Source organism: Toxorhynchites rutilus, chromosome 2 (genome assembly GCF_029784135.1).
Source record: "Toxorhynchites rutilus septentrionalis strain SRP chromosome 2, ASM2978413v1, whole genome shotgun sequence".
Classification (NCBI taxonomy): domain Eukaryota; kingdom Metazoa; phylum Arthropoda; class Insecta; order Diptera; family Culicidae; genus Toxorhynchites; species Toxorhynchites rutilus.
This window is the reverse complement of record NC_073745.1, coordinates 263,808,620-263,823,778: the sequence shown is the minus strand read 5'-3', so window position 1 is coordinate 263,823,778 and position 15,159 is coordinate 263,808,620. Positions and strand designations below refer to the sequence as shown.

General features: G+C 40.9%; 2 protein-coding genes across 3 annotated transcripts; one reads left to right on the top strand and one right to left on the bottom strand.

The window, feature by feature from the left end:
* Positions 1-400: 400 nt before the first annotated feature.
* Positions 401-2,779, top strand: LOC129766861 (uncharacterized protein K02A2.6-like). The gene has a single exon (XM_055767463.1). The coding sequence runs from the start codon at positions 401-403 to the stop codon at positions 2,777-2,779; it is 2,379 nt and encodes a 792-aa protein (XP_055623438.1).
* Positions 2,780-6,740: 3,961 nt separating this feature from the next.
* LOC129771515 (cleavage and polyadenylation specificity factor subunit 6) lies at positions 6,741-14,757 on the bottom strand. Of its 2 annotated transcripts, none has more exons than XM_055775253.1 (6): positions 14,393-14,757; positions 13,622-14,329; positions 13,424-13,564; positions 12,825-13,267; positions 12,443-12,757; positions 6,741-12,383 (listed from the first exon to the last, which is right to left on the bottom strand). In XM_055775253.1, the coding sequence occupies exons 1-6, from the start codon at positions 14,456-14,458 to the stop codon at positions 12,212-12,214; spliced, it is 1,845 nt and encodes a 614-aa protein (XP_055631228.1). In that variant the 5' UTR covers positions 14,459-14,757; the 3' UTR covers positions 6,741-12,211. The 2 variants fall into 2 exon arrangements, with proteins under 2 accessions (XP_055631228.1, XP_055631227.1); XM_055775252.1 differs by having other exon boundaries at positions 6,742-12,383; positions 13,376-13,564.
* Positions 14,758-15,159: the final 402 nt, after the last annotated feature.

The following is a 15,159-nucleotide window of genomic DNA, read 5'->3' as shown; positions in this document are numbered from 1 at the left end:
GGAATCGCGTGGAGGTAGAGAAAACGATTGTGATGTTCGGGGATTATGAGGAGTTTAACCGTTGAGGCGAGTGGAAGCAAATAAAAGGGTTAAGGACAATTTACGGACTTTCAATTATTCCGGGAAATAGGAGGATACTTTCAGACGAGACGCTACAAATTGGTGCAGCTTGTAGGATCATTTTTTGTGGTAAGTTTCTTGTCAAGAGTTCTAATCTATTGATTGCAAGAATGAGATAAAGTATAAACATTATTCTACCTCCATCGACTCTTCCGGTTTCGGACGACGGCGTAGTGGGTCTACCGTCTTCTCAAAGCTTGACATAACTTCGGCATTTTACCACATTGAATTACACCCAGACTCTCGAGATATCACTACATTCATGACGAGCCGGGGCTTAATGAGATTCAAACGGCTCATGTTCGGAATCAATTGTGCCCCGGAGATATTTCAGCGGGTGATGACCGAGATGTTAGTCGGAATCGAGGGCGTTGTGGTGTATATCGACGATGTTGTAGTGGCTGGAAGCTCAAAAGGAGAACACGACGCCCGTCTCCAGCAAGTACTGGCTGTTCTCAACAAAAACTGTGCCACTTTGAACAAAGCCAAGTGTCTTATTGGAGTAACCGAACTAGAGATCTTGGGTTTCAATGTAAGCGCAGCGGGTGTATGTCCTTCTGATGAGAAGATCTCAGCCATTCGTAATTTCCGTAGGCCAGAAACTAAAGAAGTGCGGAGTTTCTTGGGACTGGTCAATTTTGTTGGCCAGTTTATTCCAGATTTGTCAACGAGATCTGAACCATTGCGGCAATTCATGAGAGGGGATGTTGAAATCTTTGGGAAAGATCAACAAAGAGCCTTCGATGATCTTCGAAACGAGCTCTCTAAAACCGTCCACAGACTAGGATTCTACGACCCAAATGATATGACAGAGCTGTACGTTGACGCTTCTCCCGTGGGCCTTGGGGCAGTGCTCACTCAGCGAAATGGTGAACAGATTCCGAGGATTATAAGTTTTGCTTCGAAGGGATTAACAAAAACCGAAAGAGTGTATCCCCAAACTCAACGTGAAGCGTTGGCAGTTGTATGGGCCGTCGAGAAATTCTACCCATACTTGTTCGGCATCCAGTTCACAGTGTTTACCGATCATAAAACATTAGAATATATCTACGGAGGGAAACACCAACAAGGAAAACGTGCATGCTCAAGGGCCGAAGGATGGGCATTACGGCTCCAGTCATACGATTTCCGCGTAGAACACATTCCTGGTTGCAAAAACATTTCAGACGTTCTCTCGAGATTGATGGTACACCCTGATGCATCTTCAGACACACCCTTCGACGAAGCTACTGAGCATTACCTTTGCGCAGTTGGAGAGGGACCGACGGCAATTTCTCTGCAAGAGATAAAAAAGGGAACTGAGCAGGATAAGGTTCTTAAAGCTGTGATAAAAGCAATATACGATCAGAAATGGCCATCCGAACTTTTTCGCTATCAAGCGTTTCATGATGAACTGGGAATATTCGAGGGAATTATTGTCCGGAATGATAGGATCGTCCTCCCGTCAAGCCTTAGAAAGAGAGCATTGGCGATTGCTCATAGGGGACACCCAGGAGTAGTTACCATGCGCCGAAATCTGCGAGAAAAAGTTTGGTGGCCACATATGGATCGGGATGTCGGGGACCATGTTCAAGAATGTGCTGGGTGCGCTGCAGTTAGTTCACAAGGTCCAACGGAACCAATGCTTCGCAAGAAAATGCCAGATCGTGCATGGCAAGACATAGCAATTGATTTTTTTTCGGCCAAGGAATGTGCCACATTCCTTGTAACTGTGGATTATTACAGTCGCTTTCTGAGGATAACCGAGATGAAGGGAACTAACGCTGCGAAAACTATCCATGCTCTCGAAGCAATTTTCCGGGAGCACACATACCCAGAAACCATTCGGAGTGACAACGGGCCCCCGTTTTCCAGTGAGGAATTTTCGAATTACTGTGAATCTAAAAACATTCGACTGATTCGTACAATTCCCTATTGGCCACAGATGAATGGTCTGGTGGAAAGACAAAACCAGGGTATTTTGCGTACCCTGCGTATTGCGAAAGCCATCAATACAGACTGGCGCAAAGCCATCCAAGATTATGTATATTCATACAACACGACGCCCCACTCCGTGACCGGAAAATCACCAATGGAATTGATGACCAGTAGACCGGTTAAGGATCTACTGCCGTCTTTGCGGACTGAACCATATTGGCGCCGAGATGAAGAAACCCGTGATAACGATGCGATAAGGAAGATGCAAGGGAAAATCTATGCGGACCAGCGAAGACACGCTAGAACATCAGACATCAATGTTGGAGACAAAGTCATGCTGAAAAATCACGAAACTGGAAAGCTGGAGCCTAAATTCAAACTCGACAAATTCACTGTAGTCAAGAGAAGTGGCAATGATGTGGTCGTTACAAATGACGAGGGCGTTCTATATCATAGACCGGTGTCTCACCTGAGGAAATGGCCTTTGGAAAAAGAAGTTCTACTAGAGGAAGCTACTTCAGCAGACGATTATCATCTCACCCTTCACTCAGATGATACCAGGGAAAAAGGAGAAAGGACGAGCAACCTAACTACAAATACAAATTTACAACATCATACGGTATTTTCTAGAGTACGTTCCTCAGCTACAACGAGCAAAAGTGACGAAGACGGAACAAACGAAAGCAGCGTCGCAAAGCGCCCCAAACGTGACAGAAAAATGCCAACAAAATATAATTCATAGTTTAAGTCAGTATAGGAAGAGTTGCAGTTATTCATAACTTGTATCAAGATTTGTTTTATTTTGTCAGAGTAGAAAAGGGATGTAGAGTCGGTAAGCGATAGCCAACTCATGGCCGTTTACCCTATTAGTTTTCGTGTACTTGGTGCGAGAGAGAATAATGCGAGGCGAGCGATTGATTCGAAGAGAGGGAGAGGGAATCGCGTGGAGGTAGAGAAAACGATTGTGATGTTCGGGGATTATGAGGAGTTTAACCGTTGAGGCGAGTGGAAGCAAATAAAAGGGTTAAGGACAATTTACGGACTTTCAATTATTCCGGGAAATAGGAGGATACTTTCAGACGAGACGCTACAGAAACAAGCATCATTTCTATATTGTGGAATCTGCGTTCATCTATTCTTGACAAAACATAGAAGAAACTTCATTTGTATGTTTTGAAACGGTTTCAGTTCCGTTTCGAACATTAATGTTCAATAATCAGGTCTGAAACAGTAAAAAGTCAGGTGTTGTTTCATCACAAAAGTATTGGACAGACAACAAGCCAATATATTTATAAAATATTCTCCAACTAATGATTCTTGCAGTAAATTTTCTCAATTTCATTGAAACATCGTTTTTTTGTGTTATATACATGAAAACGCCAAAAAAATGTTTTTATTCAGTCAAAATATTACCACGTCACGCTGGAATGGATCGTATACTTTGCATGACGTGACAACGACTTCTTGAGACAGTTGATACTCCTCTATTTGTAGACCGATCATAACAAAATTTTGTGGGATGTTGACCCTCATTGTTTGCTCAGAGAAACCCAAGTATAAAAAGATTCAGCTAATAAATTAAAAAAATGCTCTATTTTTGTGAAGTAACAACGCTTCAAAATACCTTATGTATTTTTTTAAACTCGCCTCTCTCAAGGGTTGGCGCATAAAAATCAAATTCGTTTCAAGGAATTTATGATATACCCAGCAAACATTAAATCGTATAATTTTGCACGTGCCAAGTCTTACAAGAAATCCGAATAAATCATAATCGCATATAATATCAATCAAAGTATGTGTCGTGTATATTTGAAATCGCATAAAATGCAAAAACTCGATTTTATATACCATTATCAAATTAAGTCGCAATTCGGTATAACAAACATCAATTTTATGATGTACATTGTCGTAGAATATATTTAATCCGCATCATATGCGTATATTACGCTGATGCAGTTTGTGTGTCGTATAAGCGTATAATTTAAATCGATTCAGAACTCTAGTAAATCGTATTGCATGCTGAAGAAAATCATGAAACAGTAAATCATATTAGATCCTAATAAAGAACATATGACATCATATTGAAATGTCAATGAAATGCTGATGCACTCGAAAGTTTTAACTGCTGTTGAATTAAATTTCAGATAGCCGCGTGAGATAGCTGGTGGATGATAATCCAGACAACCGGAGTTCGAACCCACATCGGAGCAGTTTTCACCAAACATCAATCTGTTTTCCATTTTAAACATTCATATTCCACTCCCAACACAAGTCAATCAAACAATTCTCGCGTAACTTTTGAAAAGGTCCAATGTAACATTTTCGTCAACTCGAGAAAAACGAAGTTGAAGACCCAAACATTATTCCGCGAATTGTCTTAAAAGCTTTCGATCTTTATCGCTACTTTCACCACTAGCAGTCAAGAATAACTCTGAAAAACCAATCGTAACTGTTGTTCCGTGATTTGAGATTAAAGTTGAAGACTAGGAGCGAAAAATGTTACATTGGACGTTTTGACTACCCGCATTTGCACATTGGACATATTATGTTGCACGATTAGGATTTGAAACTAACTACTAAACAACAATCCAAATAACAGCATTTCATTCTAAAGGCAGATTATTATTGTTATCACTCGTTGAATTGCACTGAAATCGGTAACAACACCTGTAAGAAACAAAAACTTGAAACGACCGAAGTACGACTTCGTACTGTTTTGACTGCTTTGTTGCTTCGGACGTTTCGGGCGTCGGAGGAAGGAAGCGTCCGAAGTAACAACCGGGCGCTTAAAACCCGAATCTGTACATTGGATATTTTTTGTATCGGCGATAAAATGATGAAGAAGATAGATACGTGAACGATTGTTTCTGTAATACATTCAATGATTGAAAACTAATAGCGTGCATCCATTAACTCGTTTTGTTTACATCTGTTACATAGGACCTTTTCAAAAGTTACGCGAGAATTATTATTTCTACTAACATAAATACTCATATATAAAAATGGTGATTCGTGAGGCTATAATAAACATTTCACGAAAATATTTTGCGCCATTTGTTTTCATGTATGTCTGTAATAAATCGTATATGAGTATGGAAAAAGTCGTATTTGGTGCTTTGACAATTCATGAATATATTCATATTAGATCGCAATTCAATTTCAACATAATCGCTATTATAGCCGGTCAAAGTTGCATATTCATCCAAACAAATTCGGTAAGCATTTGCCATGTATGTATATGGCCTGCATATGCCAGTTAGGCGCATTATATGCCAACCAAATTTTAGGGCATATGATGTTATATATACGCTTGTTATGCGATTTCATGTTTGCTGGGACATTTGGGCAGGAAACCAGAATTCATCATTCCCGCAGAAGCTTATCCTTATTTTCCTCTGGTTATCATGTGGGAGCCTGTGGTACAGTATCGTCTTGTTCTAGGTCACACTTGCTAATTGTGGCACTGCAAAATTGAAATGCTTAACAGACTCACATGATTTTGAATTTATGATACAAAGTGCGTCTCAAGTTCTTTTTTTCAGATTCAATTTCACTTCTTATAACACACACTTGCATTTGGAAATGCAGATATGACGTTTCACAGCAATAACAAAACAAATAACCCCCGCTCTGCAAACCGTATTACCCTTCCTTTTAAAGTGAGATGATGCTTCACCTGATTTACATATATATATATACACCTTGGTCGCTACCAGACGTCATTTGTACCAAGACGGGTCTATGGGACTAGGTGAGGCCGTTTTGTCACTAAGTAGGTTAAGGGAGCGGTATATGAAAATAGTACGGAAGAAAGCAGCAGGGGATTTATTTGCTTGAAGCGTGAAAGAGACAGACTGATCACGAGTGAGCTTGGGCACAAGCGTATTGTGTTTTGTTTACAAACAAAACACAGTAGATTTCCAATATGGCTGAAGAGTGATTTTAGCAAGTTGGCCCACCTTAGGATATACTTCTACGCGTCTTGATTTGTACATCTGTCATCGCGGGTCATTCGTTTTGTTTTCGTTTTTTTTTTAATTCAAGCCAAATGGAAGCCGAGATTAGAAGACTAATTGTGGAAACCCACACGGAAAATCCAACCTGGACAGGACGGAAAATCGCGAAATCGTTGAAGCTGGCCAAATCTACCGTATACTGTGTTCTCAAACGCTTTCGTGAGGGAGAATCGCTCGGTCGGAAAGCACAAAATAAGCGTCGCAGTGGAACCTACGACCAGCAGCTACACCGCGAGGTATTGCAAACAATCACGGAAAACCCAAATCTCTCGGATTATGGTATCGCCAAAAAATACAAAGCCAGCGTAAGTACTGTACGAAGGATACGTCTGAGGGCGGGTTATGGTTCTGTTCGAGCCTGTAGGCAATCAGATCGGACGACGGCGGAGAAGCAGAATCCAGGAGCAGAAAGACTTCAATCTACGCCAGTTTCGCCGCCCAGTTCACCAACATTGAACAGTTGCAAAAGAGAAGTTCGAGACGAACGACGAGATAATCTTGAATCCAGCCGGAATGATGGTGAGATGGTGGAGCCGAGCCGGCAAAGTGTCCGAAATCTGAAGCAAGGTGTTCGAAGAAAAGCTCGCGTTCCGATAAAAATTAAAATTAAATGGAAGTAAACATGTGATACACCTCCCTTGGAAATTGAAATAAATGGGTTTCAAGGTAGAGCTGTTTTTTATGCCTATATGCTTTAATAATATTGCGTCTTATCCAATAGTACTTAGCAAAGTGCTATTATACTTTCATTGTATTTTTGTAAGTAAGTAAAGGTGTCCTCGCCGACAAGTGTAAATAGTTCACGCGAAGCGAGGTTAGCAAATTTAAACATTCGTCATTCACTACCTGGTTCACAAGTTTTTATTTTTTGATTGTTATCGAAATGCTCTCTTATATCGATAAGTGCATAATTCCGTTCACTTGACATAAAATACTGTATTTAATTTCTTCAGGTGGATTACTTGAAAACAATATAACTATTCGGAAAATTGGCGACCAAGTACTATAAGTTACACCTAACTTACTAAATAAATTTCAGCCGATATCGATCGACGCCCTGTTTGTTGTTTTCTAAAGAAAGGTGACCAACAACATTGTCACAGTTATCAATTTACAAAGTGTAAAGGTTGAAAATTGCCAGAAAATAATAAAAACTGAACGAGACAGGTACACTGCTCGGATTTTTTATAATTTTTTCACATCTTTTCATTGTAAGTTCGAATGGTGATCACCAAAATAATTAAATGATTAAGTGTGCAGTTTTCTTTAAAAAAAAATCGAAATCAGTTCAGAAATGTTAATAGATAACAAGAATCAATCCCCTAGTATTTGGTATGGTCCTTTTCGGCGGACAGCATTGGCCGCAAGCGCCGTTGTATCAGTTCGGCGAGATTTCCGGTCACTGTATACGAAATGCTCTCCCAGATCTTAATCGCCGTTTTGAGTTCCTCTTTGTTCCCTGGATTTTTACTCGTCAGATGGTTCTTGATTTCTTACCATAGATGCTCAATAGTGTTCAAGTCCGGTGATTGCCGAGGCGTTTTGAGTTGATTGAGTTATGAAGCAGGCACTCCCGTACGATAATATCAGTGTGTTTCGGGTCATTATTCTGTTGAATGTAGTATTCACAAGGGAGACCCAATTTCTTACATTTCAGGATGACCAATTAAGCGATCTTGTCTATCGCCGAATCGATAAACTCCATGATTCCAGTTCCAGAAGCCGTTATTGTATCATTCATCAGCTGACTGCCGCCACCGTGTTTTACTGTGGGAACCAAATGCTGAATCTGGAGCACCAATCTGGTTTCTTCCACACCATCTGTTTTTTATCCGATTCAAAGAGTTGGGTTTTCGTCTCATCCGAATAAAGGGTCTTGTTCCAGAACTCCTTAGGTCTGTTTACATATGCCTTAGCAAACTGTGGGCCTGATTACGAACGCCACTTCACGGTGAAAACGAAGGGCCTGATTCTCGAATACACTTCACGAATACACAAGAAGTTAATTTTCATAAATGATTTTTTATTTGAAAAGTGCTCATTCTGCCTGAAAACTCAATATTATCTTCGACACTTCACTAACTCGTAAAACGTATTTCAATGGCGTACCGTTTATTTCGTTTCCACCGTAAAGTGTATTCGAGAATCAGGCCTAAAACCTTGCATACAATTAATTTCGGAGTGGCATTCGTGATCAGGCCCTGTAGTCGTTTTTTCATAATCACCTTTGAGATGAAAGACTTTTTACAGTAGGGATACCATCTGTCTTGATACAGCAGAACATGTAATGATTTTGAGATACTTTTGGGCGTCCTGCTTTTTTCACATTCTGGCGTTTGTCCTGATTTTTATGAGGAATTCAATTTTATAACAGAATCATAATCTCTATCAGTGTATTTTGTATTTTAGTAAAACCTTTTTTATTGAAGATTAAGATTTTGTGAGCGTATAAAGAGTAGCAATTTCATCTTCCGCGAGATCTTTCAACTTTTTTCATTCAGAGTTTTCGTTTCACCTGCCACGGTATTGTTTTTTGTATGTATTGTCTCGATATTCCAAGCTGATTACATAAATATGATGATGATGTCTAAACGAAAGTGTGATTCTACAGATGAGTTGCGCAGAAAGTGCCCTTGTTTCATAGAACGACTTAAGGATCTCGAGGCCAACGCTGCAACTGTGATTCATACGTGTCGGTGGCAAAAAGCGGTATTAACGTTCAACAATTTTGTTCAAACAGAAGTTTGAAATCAACAATGAGCCATTATATGTCGATCTGATTAGGAAAAGCATATCCAAACATCAAAACATTGTGAGACTATTCGATTGAAATCTACTTCGAAATCCATGCTGAACTATGTGGTGCAGGAATCAAATCCAGCCGCTAAGAAAATTTGGGCTGCAAAAGTAGCTCTTGCGATTCATAGCCATGATTTGTATTGCGGCACTATTGCGCATGTTTGATGATTCTGAAATCGCAAAAAATCTCCTGTACTCGTGAAAAGTCAGTAGTCATAATCTCCGGACTATTTGAACCGCATGGATCGTTGACGTAATTTTTTTTATCTCAAAAAATCATAATGGTTTGACCAGAATCGTAACTGTAGCAGGTGTCCTGATTTTTAACTCCGACCAGATAGTATCCCTATTTTACGGGCGGTGTCTGCACTGACAGGTCTTCCAATGGTGTCGGATACTTCGATGGTCAATTTAGGAATGTTTGTTTTAGGATTATTTTACAATGTTCGCATAATAACCCGTTCATTATTAGTAGACAGGATCCGTTTGTGTCCTCTACCCTGGAGATTTTCCATGGTTCCTTCGTATTTCCACTTGTTTTTGATTGTCTATACTGTAGAGTGGATTCTTCCGACTGAAGCTGTTTTTTCCCGCAATGTCTTTCCTCGACAATTCTTACTTATTATCGTTTTACGTGGGACAATATCCATTTATTTCCTCTTACTTTCCATTTTGATAAAAACTTTTCCAAATATCAACAAGAAACAAAAACTAATAGGGGTCTTGCTACACATACTTACAGAGCATGTGTTGAGCACACATCGCTTGTTTACATTCGTAGTTTATATGCAGCAGAAGCGAATTCATTATCAACCGGCGTTCTTGTAGATGATTTAAATATAGTTGCGGTCTTTCTACTAGCGTGAAATATTTCATAGAACTAACATGAACTTTGTGAAACAGTTAGGCAAGCTATTTCATGAACAAGAGTTTTATACAATCGCTATGTTGCACTGTTCCTGTGCAACTTTTTGAATAATCAATCTGCTTGCATTGATATGGATCATAGCCATAACAGAAATTTCAAAATTTCTCCGTGTATATGGCTTTGACGCTAAAAGTAAATATTTCTTTGTAAAGACACATATGATCGCATGTTATTAATATAGAGTAGCGCGTAATTTTGTAACTGTTTCGCTAAAAAAAATAATTTAAACAAAGCTCAATTTTGTCGATCGATATAAATCCTATGCAGTACTCACTTTTGCCTGCCCAACAGATTACTAATACATATGCACGCTGTAAGCGCCCAAGTAGTGGTTTGGTGTTGACATCACACACTGACAAAAAAAGTACAATAATTCGCAAAGATCTTACATGTAAAGTTAGTTTGAATTATTTTACGGAATTGTGCACTGGTTGATATAAGGTAGCATCACGGTATAAACGAAATCTAATGGGAATTATGCTTATGATTATGTATAATCATTAGCCCTGAGTAATGCGCATAGGGAAGGAGGACAACTTTGGATTCGGAAATAGCTAAGTCGAAGTGTACTTTTTTGCTGCCCACATTATGCTCAGTGCGCTCATATTTTGGAAGGGCTCACGAATCAAATACCCTTACCTCCCTCTATTGATAGTACACTTCCAGTGGTATCTGCTTCTTACATATTTTCACGAACCAAACTTATATGCCTTTCCCTGGGCTACATCCGCGTGACATGCGACTTTCGATCGCCTTTTCGTTCATTGTTTCAGAATGATTCAGTTTTCAGTGACAATTTACCTATTTTTTTATTCGGGAAATGACAATGATTACTTTTTCGTAAATTAATATCTTGTTCAGTTCACTCAATGCATGGGAGCAGCTCACGAGGAAGACCTTCCTCTGACTTCTTTGCACATATGTACCATCGGCGAGGGAAATATCTTCGAAAAGAACTCTGAATTATGGAGCTATAGATCACATGACATTTTACAGAGGTTTGATTAAGGAAGAATAACTTCTGGATAGTGAAAAAGTGAAACGTTCTCCTGCGCGCTATTTTACAATTGTCTCGGGTTTTCATTTTGACCATAGCGCAAGTTTGAGCTATCGGTTCGGGGAACAATACATCTTATGATATTGCAAGGGAACTTTACGTGGCTACCACAAAATAACTTATTAAAAGTTAAGTCGACTAAAAGTAACAATAAATATGTTTCGTCTGATTGTACAAAAGTACCGCACAAAAATGCTTATCAGTCCTGGTTCTATATAATACAACACAATGACTATCACAGTATGTATAATATCCATGTTTCCTTACACTGTCCAGACATGGGAGGGACAGTATTGAGTATATGAACAATCTTTTAAAAATTGTATAATTTTTGTGATATAAAGATATGCAATCGTTCAGTCTTTTCGTTACTATATACAAAGTATTATGAGGGCACTCCGGTCAATGTGTATAAAGTTAAGCCTAATAGTAGCACGCCCAAAAATACAATTAGAATGCTCAGTCTAAACCAAAGTGAAACAATAGAATAAAGTAATAGAGAAGTAAGTGGTACGGAATGCACTGATACAGTAAAGAACAACTATCAATTAGACAAAACTAAAAAATTCAAACTAAAAACTATTGACTTAGACTACGTATATAAAAAATACACGGTACAAAATTTGTTCTTTTTTTTGTTATCATTGTAATTAGTTTAATCAATAAATTTGATACAATCTTCTTCAGTTATCATCCATCCGACAGCAAAATTCAACACTGGAACAATCGGGTGCAAAACGTTGAAATGCGGTTCCCTTCATCCAGAGTATGTTGCTTCTTCTTTTGCTGCTGCTGTTGACTGTCATTACGAAAGGAACCGAGCTGCGTAATGTTTAATTTTTGCTGATAGCTTTCACGATGTCTCCCTGCTCCTACTGCTGTTTCACCATTTTATGTTATACAATTATTTACGAAGGTATGTGTGTAAAATGTGTGGTCGACTATATATTTGCCAAGTTCTGCAGAGTAACGCAGATGTGTACATTACTTTACTAACCTCAGCAACTGTGTCCATGCACAAATAAAAATCTAAAATATTGGTTGCCAAAGTTTACACAATATCGAACCGTATTCTCTATTTTCTACTTAATCGATCTTCTGTGGCGAATCCAGAAGTAAAAATTATAATTGAAAAAAATAAGAACACTTTAGAGAACAGTTTGCATCGTTATTGAATCCAAACTATGCAGCGGATGAAAATGTTCGAATACGCCTGAAGTCGCGCGTATTCTTTGTATTTGGAACGAGCAAATTATTAGAAGGAATCCAAATTGCAATGGACATGAAAAAGTCGTCTGTCATATTGTTTGTTTGTCCGCCGTTGGGTGTCCCCGGAGGTCTGTAAAATTCTGCATCTATGTATGTGGTTTCTTCTTAATGACGCGAGCGATGCTCTTCGCGTCGCTCACGGTCACGATCACGCTCGCGTTCGCGCTCCCGATCCGATGATCTGTAACGATCATCGTTGTAATAACGTTTGGAGTTGTCGGTTGAATTATCAGTGGTTGTTTCCGGTGTCTTGTTGCGCGGTCGAGAACGTCTGGAGCTGTATAAAGGGAGAGTAAACGTTATCTGAGACAATCGGACTTGCAAAATGCTACTTACCCATCCCTCTCGCGATCCCTGTCACGTTCACGATCACCACGATCCCTCTCACGGGACCGTTCGCGATAGCCACGTGAGCTGGACCGTTCCCGGCGTGATCTGGACCGGGGATGCGACGAGCGTTCGCGTGATCTTGATCGCTCCCTTCTACTGTAACTTTTCGTTTCAATGCCATGAAGTGTGTCTTGTAGCGAACTGATCAAAATTTTGCAGCGTTCATCGTGGGCAACCTTGGATTGTTTAATAAGGGAGATTGCGGTTGCTAATGTTTCGATAGCGCTCGAATATTCACCGGCAGCAGCGTCTGACACAGCCCTGTAAAATGACACATAATTCAACATTAGATATAAAAAAAACTAATCTGTTGAGTTTCTTCCTCTACCTTGCTATAGCTGAACTGCTCACAGTACGATTTCTGGTCATAATCTCTTCAAATTCGGCTTCGCTTAGCTGCGGTGCAATACCATGCTCGGGGAATGGACCTCCCGGAGGCTTCCCACCGGGACCTGGCCATGGACCACGAGGAGCTGCACCTCCTTGGGGATTGAAGTGCGACGGGGGTCCCTGACCAGATGGGGGACCATGCGGAGCAGGCCCTCCATTGGGGTGGTTGGGTGGACCTCCTCCTTGATTGAAAAATACCGGATTAACATGTGGCGCAGGACCTTGTGGACCAGGGCCGCCCATGGGGGGTCCACGTGAGGGACCTTGCATATGTGGCGGTCCTTGACGGGGCCCAGGTGGTCCTGGTGGATAGCCAGGTCCTCCGTGCATAGGTGGCCCGTTCCAATCGGGACGCGGTCCGCGTGATGGTGGTCCTTGGTACTGAAAACAATTCAAACAAAGTGTTAGCTCAAGATTTTCAACCAATCAGCAGTTAGAACTTCTAAAAGCTGACAATGATTAGAATAATAATGTGCAAGACATATTTACATCCATGTATCTCTGTGATCTCTGTGATGGGTAAGGCGGTTTATTTACCATTTGCGGTCTATGTGGCATCGGACCTGGCCCACCCGGTCTCGGACCGTTCATTCTCGGTGGACCATTCCATTGGCCCTGATTTTGGAATCGTGGCGGACCCTGTTGTGGGGGTCCATTTCCTTGGTGCATGGGAGGACCCTGGAATAATAACAGATATTAGATTCAAATACATTTATCATCTTAAACCAGTCTTACCTGTGGCCTTGGTCCTGGACCGCCTGGGCCCGGCCCTTGCATATGCATCGGTCCCGGCATTGGATGGTTATGCGGTGGTCTCATTCCTGGTGGCATGTTTGGACCCATTCCCATTCGTGGAGGTCCATTCGGACCGTTAGGGCCACCAGGGCCACCGGGACCACCGTGCGGTCCCCCAGGAGGACATCCCATTCCCATGTTCGGTGCCGGAGGCCTCGGTCCATTAGACTGACCTTGCGCAGGTGGCGTAGGTCTGGTTTTCTGCTGACTTTCGAACTGATTCAATGCTTGCTTTGTTGGCAATGTCACAACAGGGTTCTGCCCATGTAACTCTTTCTTGGGCAGTCTCTCCATAACAAATCGCATACTGTTCTCCGATCCCAGCGAAACCACACAAAATCCTTTCGATTGTCCATTGGCACGATTTTCGAAGAATTTAACTTCCTGGAAATCATTTACGCCCACCTCCGCCACCGAGTCCGCAATATCCTGATCGGTCGTCCACCAGGACAAATTTCCAATATACAGCTGATGTCGTCGGGCAATATGATTCATCGATCCCGCACCATGATGGTGATAGCCACCATTACTGTCTACCCCTTCGATTCTATCTATCGATGGTCCACTCCCGGAATTATTCCTACCGTGATCCCCAGACGGTGTGATCACATCATCGTATAAATCAGCTCCTTCGCCTCCAAAATCGTCCTAAAACAAAAACCAAGAACCTTAATAATAAACCCACAACACACTTTGAAGAATCAATTGTACATTGTTTTGATTAAAATCCTGCTCCAGATCGTCAGCATACAAATCAATATCCACGCCATCGGCCATCTTTTCTTCTCATTCGCTAAAAATTTTCAACCCACAATGCACACTTATGGCTCGGTAATTTTCACTTTTCTCCGCAAATTGCACTACGAGGCGTTTCCGCTAGCGCTTTCCACAGACTTGAGCCACACACTTTGTCACTTTTCCACTTCTTAGTGCGACTTTGTGCAAATTGAACCCGAATAAATGCTCACAATCCAGCACAATTTTTACTCTCGAACGCCGCAAATCTAACGGGTCTAGCGGCAACGACAGAAGAAAACCAGCATCTTGTCAAAACGCAGCGCCCGCAGTTAATGGCAAACATTCTCTATACGTTCCCTTTTTAAAGGAACCAAGAGAAATTAGGGTAGACATCTACCGGTTCTTTGTTGTTACCAAAATGAATATCGAAGGTGAGAACTTATGGTGAGATTTTTTTCAAGAAGTTACCGAATTAAGTGCGATTCACATACAACATCCACGTCACGTTCACGTTCTGTCCCGTCACGCTGCGTCAATTATTCTTCTAAGCAGTTCTTATGCAAACATTCACATACACCGGCAACGGCAACTTCGACTTGCCGTTGCTGGTGTGTGTGGATGCTTCAATAGGAATTGCATGGAAGAATAACTGACGTTACGTGACGTGGATGTTGTATGTGAATCGCACTTTATTGTTTTGATATCTACCCAGCAAACATTAAATCGTATAATTTTGCACG